Consider the following 18,185-nt stretch of genomic DNA (forward strand, 5'->3'; position numbering starts at 1 on the left):
GATGCAAAAGGTCTCCTTTGGCATGGAAGTACCATAGAAATAAATTTATCCTAAGTGAGATCACATTTTGGCCATACTTTACAGTCCCATATCTTTGTTTCTGTGATAGCTAGAATGACAAATTTGGTGTCAAAGTATACATTTTTTTGGGTCAAGGAATCCAAAAAAAAGGTTCCAAGACTAGAAAAAGAAAACATTCTTACCATCACAATTCGAAGTAAAATCTGAAATTCATTTAAAGAAAAAAAAATGCATGTCAAAAACACAGTTGATTCACAACTCAGTAATAATTTAATAAATAACACCTTAAAGTGTGGAATATGTGTATTATGGATGGACAGAAACTGAGCAGTGAGACAAGTTCATAACTACTCTTGGAAAAAATGATTAGACCACCTTTGTTTTCCTTAATTTCTTGTTCATTTCAGTGCCTGGTACCACTACAGTGTCTGGACCAGAACGGACATCAGTTTGAGAACAGGCGGGCACAAAACAATAGAATGTTTGTAAATTCTTTTACATGTTAAAACTTAAAAGAATTATAATAAACACCTGGTTTACAATTATTTAAAGTGTGTATACATTTTTTGGGACACTGTGTGAGTGTGTTTTATTGTTTCCTTCAAGAATTAATTTTTTTTTTTTCCTGAACTCACAAAATGAAATCATTGTATTGTAACCGAAATAAATAAAAATCATCATCCTTTTATGGTGGAGAACAGTGCACCTTGTACCAAGCTGCAGATGTGCTTTGAAAAAGTTTATAGGATAGGAAATATTGTCAAAAAATCATTGTTTTCAATTTCAGTGATAAAATATAGCTTTATTGTAATTGTTGTAATTGTAAAAAAACAAAAAAAAAAAGGCAAGTAACTCGATTTTATCGAAAATGACACTTCACACTTCAGAATTGTGAAAGTTAGATTTATTTTTTACACCAACCACAACTGGAAGCTGAGACAAGCACCTACAGTCATGAATTTTGCTAGTGTTTTTTTTCATTTTAAACCAGTTCAGTCTTCTTGAAATTGTGACCATTCAGCTAAATTCAAACTCCCTTCTGTCATCAAAAGGATGATCCATCCTGTCGTCTGAACAGAGTCAAATAAATACAACTGCAGTTATAGTAAAAACACATAAATCCAATTAGGACCAAGAATGTGAGCAACAACATGTAACAATACGTCAAATACCTTCACACAGCACAAAACATTATTTTCTTGCCATGTTCACAAATTGCACTGATATAAACAAAACACAACATGGCACTGCAGTTTATTATTTAGGACTTAAAAAGGTTTACAAAAAGTAATATTAAAACAATTACTTTAAAAACTTTCCTTCATGAATAAAGTGTATGAATACTATTAACATCTGACCTTAACTTATAAATCTTTAAATAAGATTTGCATTGTAATACTCTTTCTCCATTGTAACAAGCATACTTTAATTCCTAACAGTTCCCCCATGTCTAAGGAGCATAGCTATACACAATGTTGTTAAGACACTCAATTTGTAGGTCCATATTTGCAGGATCACTGATTAACAGTAATATATCACCATTTTTTAAATTAGCTGACCAGGAGACACGGTTATCAAAAATCGTGCTTATTTTCATTGGCTGTCAGAAAGGCAAAAAGAAATTTAAGGCCAAAGGATAACAGAAGCAGAGAAGCTTATTTGTCTCTTTTGTTTGATTTGAACAACAGTAAAGTTTTGTTTTTTAAAAGCTAACATAATCACCAGCTTCATTGTTATGAAATAAATTAAATAAGGTTAAAAATATGTTGAGATACTAGAAAATGCCATTGTTGAATAATACTTGGCACAGCATGATTTTAGAAAATAAGAGGAATCACCTATAAGAGCAAATCAGGAAATCAAAAAGTGCTCAGTCAGGGTAACACAGGCAATGAGTGATCCGTAAAACAACCATCTTGCTGCTTCTTCTGGTTCAGTTATCATAAGTGGTGCTTTAGTTGGAAGACTGATGGACTGCAACAGGCAGCTGACTGCGATTAGTCATGTTTTCTGCAGTCACATTGTTTGAATGAACTTTCGAGAATTTAAAATCCTTGTTTTGGCACTCAAAAACAAGACTTTTGGCAAATTCTACGTTCTCGTCTTATCAGTAACTTGATTCGGAACGTGATTGGAGTGAAGAAACCAGGAGGACACAACAGGTGACTGGCAACTGTCACACACACTCTGACGGACCTCCTTAAGGACACTTGGCTTGATTTACTGTAGGTAGAAAGATAGAAGAGAATAATCACTGCATTGATTTAAATTTCCGCTGTGATCGTGAGATGATCTTAGCTGATAAGAGAAACAATTAGGATAGTTAATGCACAGAAAATACGATTGCAAGAAGCAGAATATGGGATAGGAACGGCACGCAGGCTTCAGTAGTGAGTCACTGATACTGTAAGGGATGTTTCCATGTCACAGAGCATGTGAAAGGCATGAAACATCAGTTGGGAGCTGAACTGACATTAGCATGCAGATTTCCACTTTCATATAGTCTTCAAGACAAAATTGAACTAAGCCATGCAATATACTTATAATCGTGGCCCACCAAGACCCATGCACCTGAATACTCTTTATTATTATCTATCTATTTATATCTGAAAATAAGACATAAATCTTATACATCATGTTTAAGATATTTGTGCCTTCCTCATGCCAACAGAATAGATGCTGTATGTTCATTACACCATTAAAATTATTCAAACCTAAAGAATATATTTTTTAATGGTAGAAGAGAACCAAGATGCATGAAAAATGAGAAATTCAGCTCTATGAATGCCACAATATACTGTCAATCAGTACAAAAGTATTTAAGTTTGTGGGGAAAAAAGAAAAAAGATTACTTTCACAACACATCAGAAATAAGTATGATATAATTTGCTGACAACATGTAAAAATACACTGAACTCTGTAGTGCTAAATTACTGAAGTACTAAACCTGAGAGCATCAGCCTCAGTGGTTCCTCCACATGACTGCAAGTAACTACAACTGATGCCGGGGTGGCTGTGGTAGAACGGGTCATCCAATGATTGAAGGGTTGGCGGTTCAATTCCCACTCTGACCTAGTCATGAGCTGTTGTATCCTTGGGCAAGACACTTTACCTGCCTCCAGTGCTGCTCTCTCACACTGGTGTGTGAATGTTGGTGGTGGTTGGAGGGGCCGTAGGCACGGATTGGCTGCCACGCTTCCGTCAGTCTGCCCCAGGGCAGCTGTGGCTACAAATGTAGCTTACCACCACCAGAGTGAGAATGTGTGAGTGAATGAATAATGGATCCACTGTGAAGCACTTTGAGTGCCCAGAAAAGTGCTATAAAAATCTAATCCATTATTATTATATTACAACTATGACAGCCAACAGTTTGCTACCAATCATGCCTCTGTCCAGCAAATACATCTTCCCTGGATTCCAGAATTTTCACAACAGCTTAGTCTCCTCATGTAAATGTTCTAATAAGGATAAGGCAAAGAACAGGTGGATTGATTTTGTGAACAGCAGCACTGGTGCAGAGCTGAGGATCAGCACCAACACTCATTTCTATAGTGACCGTTTTACATTCGGTGGCTTTACAACCTTTAACCAGAAACAACTGAGTTCAACAGATGCATAAGTTTTACCATTTAGCATAAGCTGCCTTGTTGTTTAGTGTGTTACAATAGGCAACTTAGTTCACAGCCACATCTACAGTCTGTGATTTTACATCAAACCTGTTTGGTAAAAAAGTACTTTGGGCCATTTGCACAGTTACTACAATTCATTTAGGCTGCTGTGAAAACTGTCCATCAGCAACTTAAGCAGATCTGTCTTCAACATTTCAGAACAGAGAATATTCCATTTTTTCATGATTTTATATACTTGGAAATTACTGTAAATATTCAAATTTGGTCATTTGGGTTGGTAACAACGATTTTTTTGTGATGAGAAGATCAGAAAACATTTTCTAAAGCCTTACACTGACTTTAGGTAGTCACACTAGAATATCACTAAACAGAAGGCTCAGTGTTAGAAATAATAAGTTGATGCAAAGCCTGCGCTCGAAAAATGCAAATCTTTGACGAACCTCAAAGGCCACGTCTCTGATGTTTAGTGGCTTCAAGGTGGTTCTGCAGTACAACCTCTGACTTACATGATGGTTAGATGAGGCTCCTTTGCCTTTTGTTTTGGCCTTGCCTCCCACTGTGGCGCTGTTGCGGCGCGCCTGCTCATGGTCAAACTCCAAATCCTCTAGGCGCTGAGTTAATGCCAGTTTCTGCTGTATGGCCATACGCAACAGAGAATTCAGCGTCTTCTTCTCGTCCTCAGCTGCAGCAAGCTGCCTCTGCATGTCATCCAGCTGTGTCACATACTCATCACATCTGAGAGAAAGAAAAGGAGGAGGTGGAGAACAGAGCAAGTGAGAAGAAAAGCGGGGTGGGGGAAAGCAATAAATGTTATTTGCCAGCAGGTGGAGTAAGTTTCCTTGAACTCTTGCCGTCATGCTGCCATTTTTCTCCATTCCTCAGGCAGCATTTTCCAGATGGGAGGAAGAGGTCTCTGAGAGCTGACTCGCACAAGTATTACATCAGACTGTTCCCACAATGCCTTGTGTCTGTCTCATAAACAGACACACAAACAGTTGAGCAGAATGACCACTTCAGCTGCATTTCTTGCGTTGATGCAAAGAGGAAGAATCAGGATAGAAAACTAAATCTTGTTTCTTTTGGTATATTAAAAAATATTACCACAATAGATTGGTGTTGTGTGTTATAGCATTCTCATGTGTACACTACCAGGCAAAAGTTTGGACACATCTACTCATTTAATGTTTTTTCTTTATTTTCATGACTATTTACATTGTAGATTCTCACTAAAGACATCCAAACTATGAACGAACACATGTGGAATTATGTGGTAAACAAAAAAAAAGTGAAATAAGCCATAACATGTTTTAGATTTTAGATTCTTCAAAATAACCACCCTTTGCTTTGATTACTGCTTTGCACACTCTTGGCATTGTCTCTGTGAGCTTCATGAGGTCGTCATGTTTACATTTGGTTTACTACATGATTCCATATGTGTTCATTCATTGTTTTGATGCCTTCAGTGAGATGTAAATTGTAATGAAAATAAAGAAAAACGTTACATGAGAACATGTTTCCAAACTTTTGACTGGGAGCGTGTGCATATATACACACATATATACGCTCAACAAAAATATAAAAGCAACACTTTTGTTTTTGCTCCCATTTTTTATTAGATTAACTCAAACATCTAAAACTTATTCCACATACACAATGTCACCATTTCTCTCAAATATTGTTCACAAATCTGTCTAAATCTGTGATAGTGAGCACTTCTCCTTTGCTGAGATAATCCATCCCACCTCACAGGTGTGCCATATCAAGATGCTGATTAGACACCATGATTAGTGCACAGGTGTGCCTTAGACTGCCCACAATAAAAGGCCACTCTGAAAGGTGCAGTTTTGTTTCATTGGGGGGGGGGTATCCACTCCTCTTCAACGGCTGTGCGAAGTTGCTGGATATTGGTGGGAACTGGTGGACCCCCCCACCCAATAAAACAAAACTGCACCTTTCAGAGTGGCCTTTTATTGTGGGCAGTCTAAGGCACACCTGTGCACAAATCATGGTGTCTAATCAGCATCTTGATATGGCACACCTGTGAGGTGGGATGGATTATCTCAGCAAAGGAGAAGTGCTCACTATCACAGATTTAGACAGATTTGTGAACAATATTTGAGAGAAATGGTGACATTGTGTATGTGGGAAAAGCTTTAGATGTTTGAGTTAATCTCATAAAAAATGGGAGCAAAAACAAAAGTGTTGCGTTTATATTTTTGTTGAGTGTACATACATACATACATACATACATACATACATACATACATACATACATACATACATACATACATACATACATACATACATAGCGCCCTCCATAATTATTGGCACCCCTGATTAAGATGTGTTGAAAACATTAAAATAAATTCAATTTTTATTGCAGAAGCATACTCTCACACTGAAAATTGTTGAAAAATGCATTATAGGAGAAGATTAGTTGCTGTTTTGTTGGCAAAAGGGGGTTGTACAAAGTATTAAAATCAGTGGTGCTAATAATTGCTAACAATTATTTCTTAATGTGTGATTTTTTTCCCCCCACTAAATAAATGCACTTGAATTAAAAGTTGGATTTTCCTCTTTTCTTTTCATTGTAGTCCTATATTATTATTTAGGAAAAAAAAGAATTTATTAGAAGCTAAAGAACACATCTTAACCAGGGGTGCCAATAAGTATGGAGGGCGCTGTATATAGGTTATACCGTACCTTGTAGCAAACATGGCTCGAAGAGAAGAGAAGGTAGCAGCATCCTCCTTCAGAGCCTTGAGTTCATTACGGAGCTTCATCATAGTCTCTGTCACCATGCCCTTCTCACTGTCATACTTACTCTTGAGGTTGGCCAGAGCAACCTCAGCCGTCTAAAGGGAATAAGATAGAATTATTAATTACTTGCACCTTTAAACTTCGTGGCAATCTTTAGCTGAAGCAGATTATTCTATATCTGTCGTGCTTGTGAGTCTGAGAAACAATGAACATCCTTCCTCTCGCAAGTACACAAACAAACGCACACACATACAGGACATGCATACAGCACACTCAGAGTCGTCGTCTGACCTGTTTGTTAGCCTTGAGCACAGCCCTCAGAGTGGCAATCTGTTCCCTTTTGGTGCTGAGCAGGGATTTCAGTTTGAGAATCTCTTCCATGCAAGCTTCTTTGTCTTTGTCTGCCACGGTGCTCAGCTCCAGATTGGCAAGTCTCTGACGTGAGAGTTCTGTGGTGCGGTCCACTGCCTGCTGCAGATGGCGGATCTGGTCCCTGATGATGGCTACGAGGTTGTAGATATTCATGGGTTCTGGGCGGTGCTCTGGGGCTGCAGTAGCTGTGGTGCTGTTGGAGCCTGACTTTGAAGGTTCAGTCTCACTGATCAACCCATTAGTGAGAAGTACTGACTGGTGCTCTTTCCCTTCTTGTCCCCTCCTTACCAAAGCCTTGCCTTCCTTGTAGTAATCCAGCATGACACGGTTAGGGGTCTCATTGTTGCACATGCACACATGGTTGTAGAGATTGGCCAGTTCTTCGCTGAACGCTATGAGCTCATCTTGAGCCACATTAAGGCTGCCAAGTGATTCTCCTGCAGCCTCACTGACCAGACGGAGCTCTTTCTCCAGACGAGCCACCTCTGCTTTATCGACTTGGCTGATCTTCTCCAGCGACATCAACTTTGACCTCAAGTCTTGGACATCGTTTTCCAACCGTGCTCGTTCATCTTCATATTGGGTGCGACACTCCTCATACTGTGCCCTGAGTGTCTTCAGCTCTTGCCTCAATTCCCCAGCCTCGGACACTGCCACAGTGTACTTACACTGCAGAATCTCAGGCCCGTTGATGTCCAGCTCGTAGTAGTCTCCGTCATCATGGCTGTCCCTGTCTTTCTCACTGTCAAGGGCAGACTGGCGCTCCTTACTAGCCTGCAGTTTTCTCATTGCACTAAGATTTTCAGTGAGCCTGTTGACCGTTTCCTTTTGCTCAGACACAGTGCCATAGGCCTGTTCCAGCTGCTTCTGGCTCTCCTGCAGAGAGCTGATCAGAGCTGCTTTTTCTCGGTCAACCTAATGTAAAAATGAAGACATTTTCAGTCAGTTGGAAAACTTTAAACATAATCAAAAATAGTAATAATAATAAAAAATAACATGAACAGCCCTTTGGCCAGAGGAAAGAATAAATTGGAAATGCCTGCACGAGCTTTAACCCTTTAAGCGTCAGTCAATTCCAGCCGTTTTCAGTACAAAAAATCGCTAATATTCTATTTTTAAATAAAAAAAATTACGAAAAATACGGGGAATATTGGACGCGCATCGGGAGGTGCATTTCCTTGAAAACGACCGATTCGGGGATTTTATACCGACTTCAGGACATGTTTTGGACAAAATAGTTTACTGGCTTGTGTCATCTGATGTAAAAGGTTGGATTATGGCCATTTTTTGTGGAATCTTTTTTTTTGTGTGTAATAATAAACCCGGAAATGTGAGTCGCGCTGTGTGCTTTGAAGCCGTGTATAGAGAACGGATGGATGAATATTTGTTTTTGTCGGACAAATGTGTTTTTCTCACCCGCTGTGGTAATCGCATCTGAAAGTGGTTTATACCGGCGGATTCATGAGAATCTAAGCTTTCCATCGGTGTATAGTGTTTGTATAATCGCGTTTGCACCCGTCGGACATTCTTGAAATTCCTATGCAAATTAGTAGGTGTACCGCCGGCGGTACACTGAAGCTTAAAGGGTTAAGAGAGTACAGGGAGTAAACTACAGGACAGATAAATCTACTCAAAGATCTGCATAAAAATCAACAGTAATATTAGAATACGTCCAAAAGATTTTAGCTGAAGGTTATATCTGCTTGTGATCGAACGACTTGGGATCAACATGGGATCAGGCCAAGGCCCAAGAACATCTTATGACTGTCATACCTGCACAAGCTGCTGCTTAAGTTTCTGTATCTCAGAGATGTTGAGTTCACTCAGCAGGTCGTCCACCAGGCTCGGAGCCGGCTTAAAGGCCTCTCCTCTCTTGTTCACTGCCATTCTATTGTCTTCATCACTTTCGCCTGCCTTGACCAAGCCGTTCTCAAAGCCTCTAATTAGATCATCGTTGTCAGGTTCAGTGATGGTGGAGGGATCCTCATGCAGTTTAGGGTTATCGATGGAGATACTAAAAGAGCTGCTGTACACTGAGCCCCCGATGGTCATATAGTGGGAGAGCTCTTTGCGCAGGGTGGCTTTCTGCTCACGCTCTGTCTTGATGGTCTCTAAAGCTTCCGTCAGCTGTCGCTCAGCGATTTCTCTCAGACGCATGGCTTCCTCCAGTTGGCTGTGTAGACACTGGGAGTCCTCCTCCAGACGGCGAATCTCATGTTTTAGACCTTCAAATTCCACCTGCACAGATTGTCAAAAACATGACTAAGGCAGCCACTAATTCTACTTGAGTGAACGTTGTCCACTATTATTATTCTCATGAGAGAAAGTTTTGAGCTGTTTGCCAAAAAGTAAAATTCAAAGTGTATAATAGACAAAAGGGGATTTTTTTTCTTGATTCCCATTCTACAACAGGGGAGAACATTTTATATTTAGCCTTGTTGCATTTTTACAATGGAAACATGACACAATGACTTTGTGATTACATAAGAACCATAAACAATAATGTGGGTAGTTTGAATCATGAAAACAGAAATAATAGTACTATTTTAACATGATTTCCACCCACTTGAGGAAGTGCAACAAAATGAGCACTGTGTTTAGTTGTGTTTGTCTCACCTGGTTCTGTCTCAGCACAGACACTTGTTTCTGAAGGGAGATGTTCTCCTCCTCCAACTCAGAGTAGTCCTGCAGCAGTCGAGCCTCCCGAACCTTGTACTCTCTGATGTCGTCTCGCAGCTGACTGCGCTGCAGCTCTGCCAGATCTGAGTTCTGCACACAAGAAAAGAGACAACAGAAGAGAACCGGTATGGTTTGGCAGGTTGCATGAGCACAAATTCTAAGTAACATCCATGTTCATGGTCACTGGATGTAGTGCAGTTTATTTGGCTGCCAGTCAGTGCAGACTACATCCTTGCAACGGTCCGATCAGTGTGAAATGAGGATCAGTTCGCTGTCATCATGTTTCACATACCACAGGGGCAAGACCTTGGCAGGCAACTGTAGTGACGGGAGAAGGACATGGTCCACTTACCAGTCCAGGCTACAGAGAGCCCTGGTGGAGGACATCCTTTGTGTCACTCACTGCGGACCATTACATCATCTTTCCTGCTGGGCTCAGTGCAAACTTGTGAACTGACCCTCCCCCCATTACAAGCACCAGCTCTCCCATAACCCACACTCACAACTTGTGATAAAGACACTAGTCCCCATCACAACTTCAATTAGCTTTAATCGAATCTTGATGATATCTCCGTATGCAGTTCATATATTTAAAACAAAAACATTAAATTATCAGATTTTGACAGAGTTAAAAGACGTTGCCATCTCAAAATTTCTGTTGACCAAAAGTTAGGAGAAGGTTCAGCAGGGGTAAACAAGGATTTAAGTGTTGTCTAAAAAGCTCCAATCTAAATGTCAGGAAATTTCATATTGCAGCTTTTTTAATTATTACCTCTCTCATCTCCAGGGCAATGGATGACAGGCGGTCATTTTCTGCTTGTGCACTGCAGAGGGAAGCTTTGGCCTGTCGGAGCTCATTTTGCAACTCTAGAACCTTCTGCTGGTAGAGTGCCTCCTTACTGGCAGACTCCAGGATCAATGACTCTTCCCTGCTTTCACCGTCTGCCGCCACCTTCCTGTGGGTTGAGTAGGCTTGTCCAAAGGCCTGAGGATGGACGGACAGACAGACAGACAGACAGACAGACAGACAGACAGACAGACAGACAGAGTAAACAACAGAACAAACTTTTTAGATCAAGGATTAAGCACAAACCTTTTTTCAAGTGCATTCACAGAACTACAAGTATGGAAAAAAGAACCGCAGCAATAGATGGCGGTTCAGGTTTATTAATGAAATTGTACATTAATTACATTTTGTTACTGATCTCCTATTTGCGACTCGTGTTAAAGAAGATCATTCTAGGTTACTGAGAGCACTGATTACATTTGAACTACATTAATTTGAATGCGTCATGCTCATATGACACAGCATTTAAGGAACTAAAACCATTCATTCAGGATGGTCTGTCTAAAAATCTGAGACAAAACAAATAATAATAAACACAAAATCCTGAAATGTAACACTTTATTTCCATTGGCACACCACATTTACGGTTTGCCCTACTCTGCATGTAATAATTAAATTATAATTGCAGTTAAAAGCAAAATAAGACCAAACAAATTCAATAAACAGGTCAAATAAAATCAAACCCTTAAAAAAATAACCTTTGAATTATTTTATACAACAGAACTCACTCTCTGGCAACGTATTCAACACCATCAACAATTCAGTTCTTTGTAAACACTTCCTTATTTCATGCCCAAACATCACCTAAATTTACAATGAGATATGGAGCTTGTTTAGAATTGTTTCCTGTATTAACTCCAATTTACTGCAAAATAAAGCAAAAATGGTTTGATTATTCTGATGCTGAATCTGTAGTATATTCAATCACTTCTAAGTACAACAACAATTAAAAAACCTCACTCGATGCTATTTCGTTGACCAACTATGACACATGTACAATGTGCACAAACAGCCAGATATCAAGCAAAGAACGAGTTAACAGGAGAAACAAAGGGATGTCAGATCAGCACAACTGACTGACTTAAAGGCCTGAAGACACGCAGCCAACATTCACTGATACGGAGCCAAACTGGTAAGCTACTGTCCAAGAAAGTCCTGAAACCCATGACAAAGCTGCAGCTCTCTTTCCCACCAGCATCGAACCCCACCTTTTTTCTCTCAACAGTTTTCAGTCACACAAACATATTTGTGCAAAAATTAGGAGTCAGTTGTGATCTGAACTTATCAGGAGCCTGAGCGATCACTGATGGATGCTTCCTTTCCCTGCATCAGCCTCAGTGGCCCATTACTAAAGAGAGGAACAGAATCATGAGATGCCAAGTGAATGACTACAACAATGACTCACTTAATGACTGAACTCTGATCTATACTAATAATGCAATGTGGAAAACCCATCTTAGTTATTATACAAGCAAGAATAAGTCATTCAAAAATCCCCAGAGGCTGAGAACATTCGATTTGTTGGGTATCAATAATCTACAGCTATGAAACAGTCTCGCTTCTACTTCTGAGCACGTTTGTTCGCTGCTAATTTGCAGACAATACTTTGCATCTGCGGCCTTCTGGGTACCAGTGAAACATTATTTCATGTGAACGACTAAAACAGAACACTGCCTGAGAGAAGAGACAGTCAAAACAGAGCCATTATGCTAAATTATTAAAACACTGAGGAATGGAGGTACAGCTAACAGATAGCAAGAAGAAACCACAAGTGCTGAAACGAGCCTATGTGGAAGTGCCTCAGGATTCAGTTCCTCTAATCATCGAAAAACTGGCTGCGAGAAGGGAAAATCCCAACTTCTCTCTCAAATAGCAGCCAAATTTTCCCACAAGTTGGACCATCAGTGGCTCAGTGGAACTTTAATTTGAATTCTCAAGAGGATATTTGTCGAGAAAATGTTTGGTGTCGAATATTTTCTATTATCTTTACTCGGCTCATAAATGTCTTAGCCGCTAACATTTAGCCATCCAGCTTTTCTCTTCTCCTGTCAGGTTTGCCGAGGCTCTTCCTCATCCTCAAAGGTTGCAAATTTGAAAACTTTGGACTCCATAGAAACATACTTTAAAGCACCCCTTGGAAAATGAATAATGGAAGAATAAAAAAGTAAACAGACCGCTTAATTTACTGGAAATGTTGGTGGAGGGTGTTTTGACAACAGCATGGTGTAAAGCTGTTACATTTTATTTTCCTGAAGTGAGGATGTGTGAAATCAATCGCCAGAAGCTAAATTTAGTGACGACAGTTGTCACTTAAATTAAAAATTCTTCTGACTGCACATATACTGACAATTTAAACAAGAGGGATTATTCTGGGGGGGATTACTCTGGGGGAAAAGAAGACGAGAAGTTACCTGTAGCTGAAGGTTGGAAATGTCTCTACAGTCAATTAGGAAATTACTATTTTCACTGAAGAGTTATCTCACAATTACCTTCTTACCTGATCAGCCTGGTTGTTTGATCTATAACATGTGTATAAATGGTGAAAAATGGTAAACTCATATGTCTTGTTTAAACAACTCAAAGATGTTCAGTTTTTGGTCATAAAGGAGGAGAGAATCCAGGAAATATTCACATTTAAGGAAATAGAAACAAAATTTTCACGTTCTTCCTTAAATAATTTAGTCCAAAAAAGTCATTGATCAATAAAATAGTTGGTGACTAATTTAATGACTGACAACTAATCCATTAATAGTTGCAGGTCTAAAATAGGGGCATGGGAAAACAAAACCACAGAAAAAGAATAGAAATTATGAATTATTTAGCTTTGAGGATGAGTTTGCAGCCATTTCTTTTCTACCAGAGCCTTTCTGTTATTTTTAGACTCGATACACTAAAAGCAAGTTGGCCTCACAGGCATATAAATGTGGCATAAGCTGCTGCAGCTGCAGATGTCTGGCCTGAAGGCCTCAACCTTTACATACCAGGAGCAAGTATGGGCAAGTGATGCCTTTTAATTTTATTCCTACAGGAAACCATTAAGTCACTCAGCAGTGGTCCTGCTTAGATGCAAATGAAAAACACGTGAATTATTCAGACAACATGACTGACTTTATTTAACAGTTGAAGAGACTTGCAGATGGTCAGTTTACACTTTAGCAATTAGCAGTAACTGCTAAGATACGCGCCTAATCTTCACATACCGACACAATTATGATAAGATTAGAGCCATAAACACTATATAAGAGCATCCGGCTGCGTGGCTGTGACCTCGGGTTACCTCCTTCAGCTGGTCCAGCTCCTGTCGGACTGTCTCGTACTCCGTCTCCAACTCATCAAATCTCTGCTTGAGCTGCTGCTTCTCCTCCAGCACCGCCAGTCCGTACTCCGCCGCCTGGATCTTCTCATGGGTCGTCTCTCGGAGCTCCCGGGTAAGACGCTCCACTTCGGCCCGAAGCCACTGCGGCCCGGCTTCTGTCACCAGAACCGCGTCGGGATATTCCTGCTCCTCCATAGACATCTTGGCGAGCCGCCGACTCACAACTGTAACGGGACCCAGCCCTGGCTGGCAGCAGCGGCGCACAAAACCACCGAGACCGCAAATCACAGCCTTCTTTGTTTGAACCGCATCGTTGGGGCTCTAATGGCGTCTAGTTCCTTCTGCTTTCGACAAAACTCCAACTAGGCGACAGTTTTTTCATTGTCCACGACTTTCTACAGTCTTTTCATGAGGCTGACAGAGGAAACTTCAGTTGAGATCATCAATTGGAAAAAGCAGCCCCTGCACGACGTTCAAATCTCGGTGATTGTGAAGGGAATTGTAGTTTTGTGTTTGACGCAAACGACTGTAGTTTTACGTACTGCAACTGCCATATTGACTTCAAGTACCAGAGTGCATTGCGTGCACTTGACAGGACTGGAAACTTGCTGAAGGTGTCGATGCAGCGCTGCCATCTAGAGGTCTGATGACGAAACTACAGACGCGACATTTATTATCGCCACAGTACACTTTATCAAGATTTCATTAATATTTATTCGTCGAAAATACATTTTTAGTCTGCAAAATGTAAAAAAAAAAAAAAAAAAGCCCATAAACAAGCTCCTACAACCCTGATGTCTTCACCTTTCCGAAGGCAAAAATATTAAATTTCATAATTAAAAATTCAATTTACTTCAGTTATATGAAAGTGAGAGATCTATAGGCTACATTATACTTTTTTTTCTTTACTTGGCAACAATTAATTAACAAACCGGTTGTTAATTCAAGATTCATTTATTGTCATTTCTTGTATATTTGTGCACAAATAAACAAAATGCTGTTTTCCCAGTCCTAGTGCAGTCCAAATACAAGCAATAACAGTAAATCTAAATAAATATGTATAAAAAGTACAACTCAGAAATATAGCTTTTAAAAAGCAGCACAATTTGTGTAAACTTGTTTATTAATATTTGAATAATCAAGCAAACAATTTATCTGACTGCAATAGTGAGGAGTAACTACATACATATATATGAAGGTACTGTACTTAAGTGCAACTTTTAAGGGCTTTTACTTTACTCAATTATTTTAGCCTACATTATAATTCCATTGCACTGGAAAACACCGTACTTTATTTGACAGTTTTAGATACTGTTAAGACTTTACACAATGGATGACATATCAAACCTTCGGAGTACCGCATGTTGTTAAAGAATAAACCAGTGATTTCCTTTTTTATACTTCTCTCAAAAAGCAACGGGTCATCAAGGTTTCTTCACCAAATAGTATTTTTCCACTAAAATTCTCACATGGCTTTATATTTCAGTAACTGTACACATGGTCTAATATCTCACCAGAAATCAAAGATTTAAGGTTCAAAAGTGGAAAACAAATTTATGTATTAGAACTCTGTTCCTCTGCCCTCAGACTGATCTACTATTCCTTCATATAAAATTGTATAGAAAGTTGTTCAGGAGCTACAGAAACGGCAACAAGCTGCTTGACTGACACGCTGATACTTTTGTATTATGATTATCATGATATCATACATAATATTATATATTTATTGAATAATAATGTCTGATATAATATCAGTCAGAAACACCAAACCTCTGCTTCTAGACTTTGCTACTGTTTCTGCTAGTACTCATGTATTTTTGTTTAAGTTAGACTTTTCATCCACAAATTTTATCTGCAATGGAGTATTTTAATTTTGCTGTATTGGTACATCTTCTCGAGACATGATGTGAAAATTTCCTCCACCTCTGTCCTATTTTCATTTGGGACTGGTTCATGAGAGAATTGCAAATCTGGCACCATCTACACAGTTATTGCTTTCCTTGCTTTCAAATTGTTGATTTGGAAGTAAGGAAATGAATAGACTGATAACAGACAGGTGTAGTAAGATATTACTGGCATAACACCAGATATTCATATTTTACATACTCTTCCTTAAAATACAAGATTTGATCTATTAGAACTAACTAAGTAAAAAAATGTCTTGCCACTGACTTTCAGTCATTGACAGACTTTTAAAGCTGTGAAAACACGGTGCATGTGAATGTGAAAGCAAAACCTCTTTTACTTGGGACTTTCCTTCTGTGACAGCACTCAGGGAGGTGGTTTGACGGGTTCAGGAAGTTGTCTGCTTGATGCTGACTGTCTTGTTGCTGCTGTACCTGCCTGAAGAATTAGCCTGAAGCTGAACGTAAATGGTTTGTGTTTTTTCAGGGTTCACTGGGGTCTTCCACTTGTGGTAATGTCAATCTATATCTTTGTGATATGTTATGATGTTGTATTACATTATAGAGCCATTATATATAATGGCTTCCCCTCCCTCAATCTCTTTCTCTCACTCTCAAGCTGCAGCTTTTTGTTCACTGCCAAACTATTTGTGTCTTTCTTTTTCAGGAAAATGGAAGAAATCCCAATGTTGACTTTTACCAAAATTGTATGTACAAGTCTATCTCTCTCTCTCTCTCTATATATATATATATATATATATATACATATATATATATACATATATATATATATATATATATATATATATATATATATATATATATATATATATATTCTAAAACAACTTAACCTTTATTCTGAAGATCTTTGTTAATCTTAACTTGCTATTCTGGACATTTTCAGACAAATATTACCATTTTTATTCAGTCTGTTTTGGTCTGGGATGGGGAATGGCACTCTACAGGCCGTTTCGATGTAAGTAGACAGACGCTTCATCTCTAAATAGTCTCGCAAATCAATTTACACTTTAATATAGATTCTGTAATTGTTTAGGAGTGTGTGTGTGTTTCATTTCCAGCACTCATGATCCCATCAGTTCTTGGTGTCATTTTCACCATAATCTTTGAAGTCTTTGGCATAGTTTCTGGTAAGATGAACTTTCTTTTGAAACTGACTCCAACATTTTTAAGATACTTGTTAGTTGTCGCTGTTCTTCTTCTTTAACCTGTGGGCGTGCCCTTATTACCAAATGGCACACCTGTTATTTTACATAATGTCCTGAGGCTTTTGCTTAGCAGTAACAATGGCAGTTTCATTTAAATGTTCCCTTGCAGACATTCCAGCCCATACAAGAAGATGTAAAGGCCAACCTTATGACAAAAAAGGTATTCACTCATATATTAAGTTATGTTATGTACAGAATTAACAACCATGTCAGATGTGATTTATACTTAACATTATTTTTAAATGATCATGAATGATTTATAGTTGGTGGTCAATAATGTTGAAGTGAATTTTTAAAAATCAATTATTCATAATAATTATGCACTGAAGAACTGTATGTAATAACTTCTGTTGATGCGCATTATATCTTTAAATAATGAGTCTGAATTGTAATTTGAAATTGGTGCTCACACCCTGGTGCATTCCGTATAAAAGCTGACATTACCTTTCCCATTTCTTTAGATATTTATTGGGGATTTTGTTTTGCACTGTTCGTGGCCGTCTTGAACCTCAGGTCATATCACGGTAAAGCTCCATGATTTTACAACATGTGAGATACACAAATGCTTTGGGAAAATACTGTTTTCTTTGGGTAACTGGTGTGCTTTATTTCAGTCTACACACTGTCTTATGGATGTGGAATCATAGTGTTTTCTCTTAGGGGAGCAATAAGGAAATACAACTCTTTGAAGTAAGTGGGCAGTGAAATTTCCACATTTTTACTATTTTACTTTAGACTGATCATCTTTATTGCTTAATCACAGGTTAAAATATGTGTATTTAATTGTCTAAAATTATCTGTCTGTTTTGGACAGGGAGCTGAGAAGGAGACAGAGCTCCAGGTGGTAGAATGAGTTTACAGCCACAGAGGATGGATTTACCAGAAGTGATTTTTTTTTCTTGGCACTTTAAAAGTCAAAGTGCAGACCTGTGATTCATAATTAACTGCAATTTCAGATAAATAATTCATGGTGCAATAGCAACAAGCATGTTTCAGAAACTTGATCAGTTTTTCAGCTAGTCATTTTGTAGTTTGTAAAGAAAATATGTAAGCCAACTCAGGGATGTACAGTAAATAATATATGATACAAAAACATGTATTTCACTTTTATAAAAAAAAAAAAAAGTTGCAGTGTTCTAGTGAGTGTTGGGAAGTTATTAGTGACATGTACCAGTATGACCCAGTGTAATAAAATTACTGCATAAATGTAACTGGAATCCATTACAGTCACTGAGAACAGAAAAAGTAAATCAATTATGGTTACTAACCAAAAGGCATTACAGCCACAGATATAAAGTGTATAAGTAGAATATAACAGTCATTCTGTTAAATAGGAGAAATGTCTTCTATTAGCATATTTACCAAAAACAGGGGGCAGCATGAGCTGGCACAGCCTGATTTATATTTATGTTTTAAGGACTTTTCAGTTTT

General features: G+C 38.6%; 1 protein-coding gene and 1 long non-coding RNA gene across 2 annotated transcripts; one reads left to right on the plus strand and one right to left on the minus strand.

Moving 5' to 3' along the window:
- Positions 1–908: 908 nt before the first annotated feature.
- Positions 909–14,118, minus strand: LOC110955251 (protein bicaudal D homolog 2-like). The gene is made up of 8 exons (XM_022200167.2): positions 13,586–14,118; positions 10,234–10,446; positions 9,399–9,551; positions 8,556–9,020; positions 6,702–7,697; positions 6,354–6,505; positions 4,157–4,385; positions 909–2,244 (listed from the first exon to the last, which is right to left on the minus strand). Exons 1-8 carry the CDS (start codon positions 13,823–13,825, stop codon positions 2,242–2,244), a joined length of 2,451 nt encoding a protein of 816 aa, XP_022055859.2. The 5' UTR covers positions 13,826–14,118; the 3' UTR covers positions 909–2,241.
- Positions 14,119–16,399: 2,281 nt separating this feature from the next.
- LOC127534187 (uncharacterized) lies at positions 16,400–17,932 on the plus strand. Its single transcript, XR_007942210.1, has 6 exons — positions 16,400–16,504; positions 16,608–16,676; positions 16,864–16,914; positions 17,216–17,278; positions 17,369–17,444; positions 17,569–17,932. It is a non-coding gene; the product is annotated as an uncharacterized LOC127534187 (long non-coding RNA).
- Positions 17,933–18,185: the final 253 nt, after the last annotated feature.

The sequence above is a fragment of the Acanthochromis polyacanthus genome, chromosome 5 (genome assembly GCF_021347895.1).
Source record: "Acanthochromis polyacanthus isolate Apoly-LR-REF ecotype Palm Island chromosome 5, KAUST_Apoly_ChrSc, whole genome shotgun sequence".
NCBI classification, from domain to species: domain Eukaryota; kingdom Metazoa; phylum Chordata; class Actinopteri; family Pomacentridae; genus Acanthochromis; species Acanthochromis polyacanthus.

Bases quoted from the DNA above. Each gene is read 5' to 3' on its own strand.
- LOC110955251 (XM_022200167.2), bottom strand. From the start codon at position 13,825: ATGTCTATGGAGGAGCAGGAATATCCCGACGCGGTTCTGGTGACAGAA. The intron at 9,552-10,233 runs GTAATAATTAAA...TCTTGTGTGCAG, and splicing joins TTGCCCTGGAGATGAGAGAG to AACTCAGATCTGGCAGAGCT. The intron at 6,506-6,701 runs GTCAGACGACGA...TATTCCCTTTAG, and splicing joins TGCTCAAGGCTAACAAACAG to ACGGCTGAGGTTGCTCTGGC.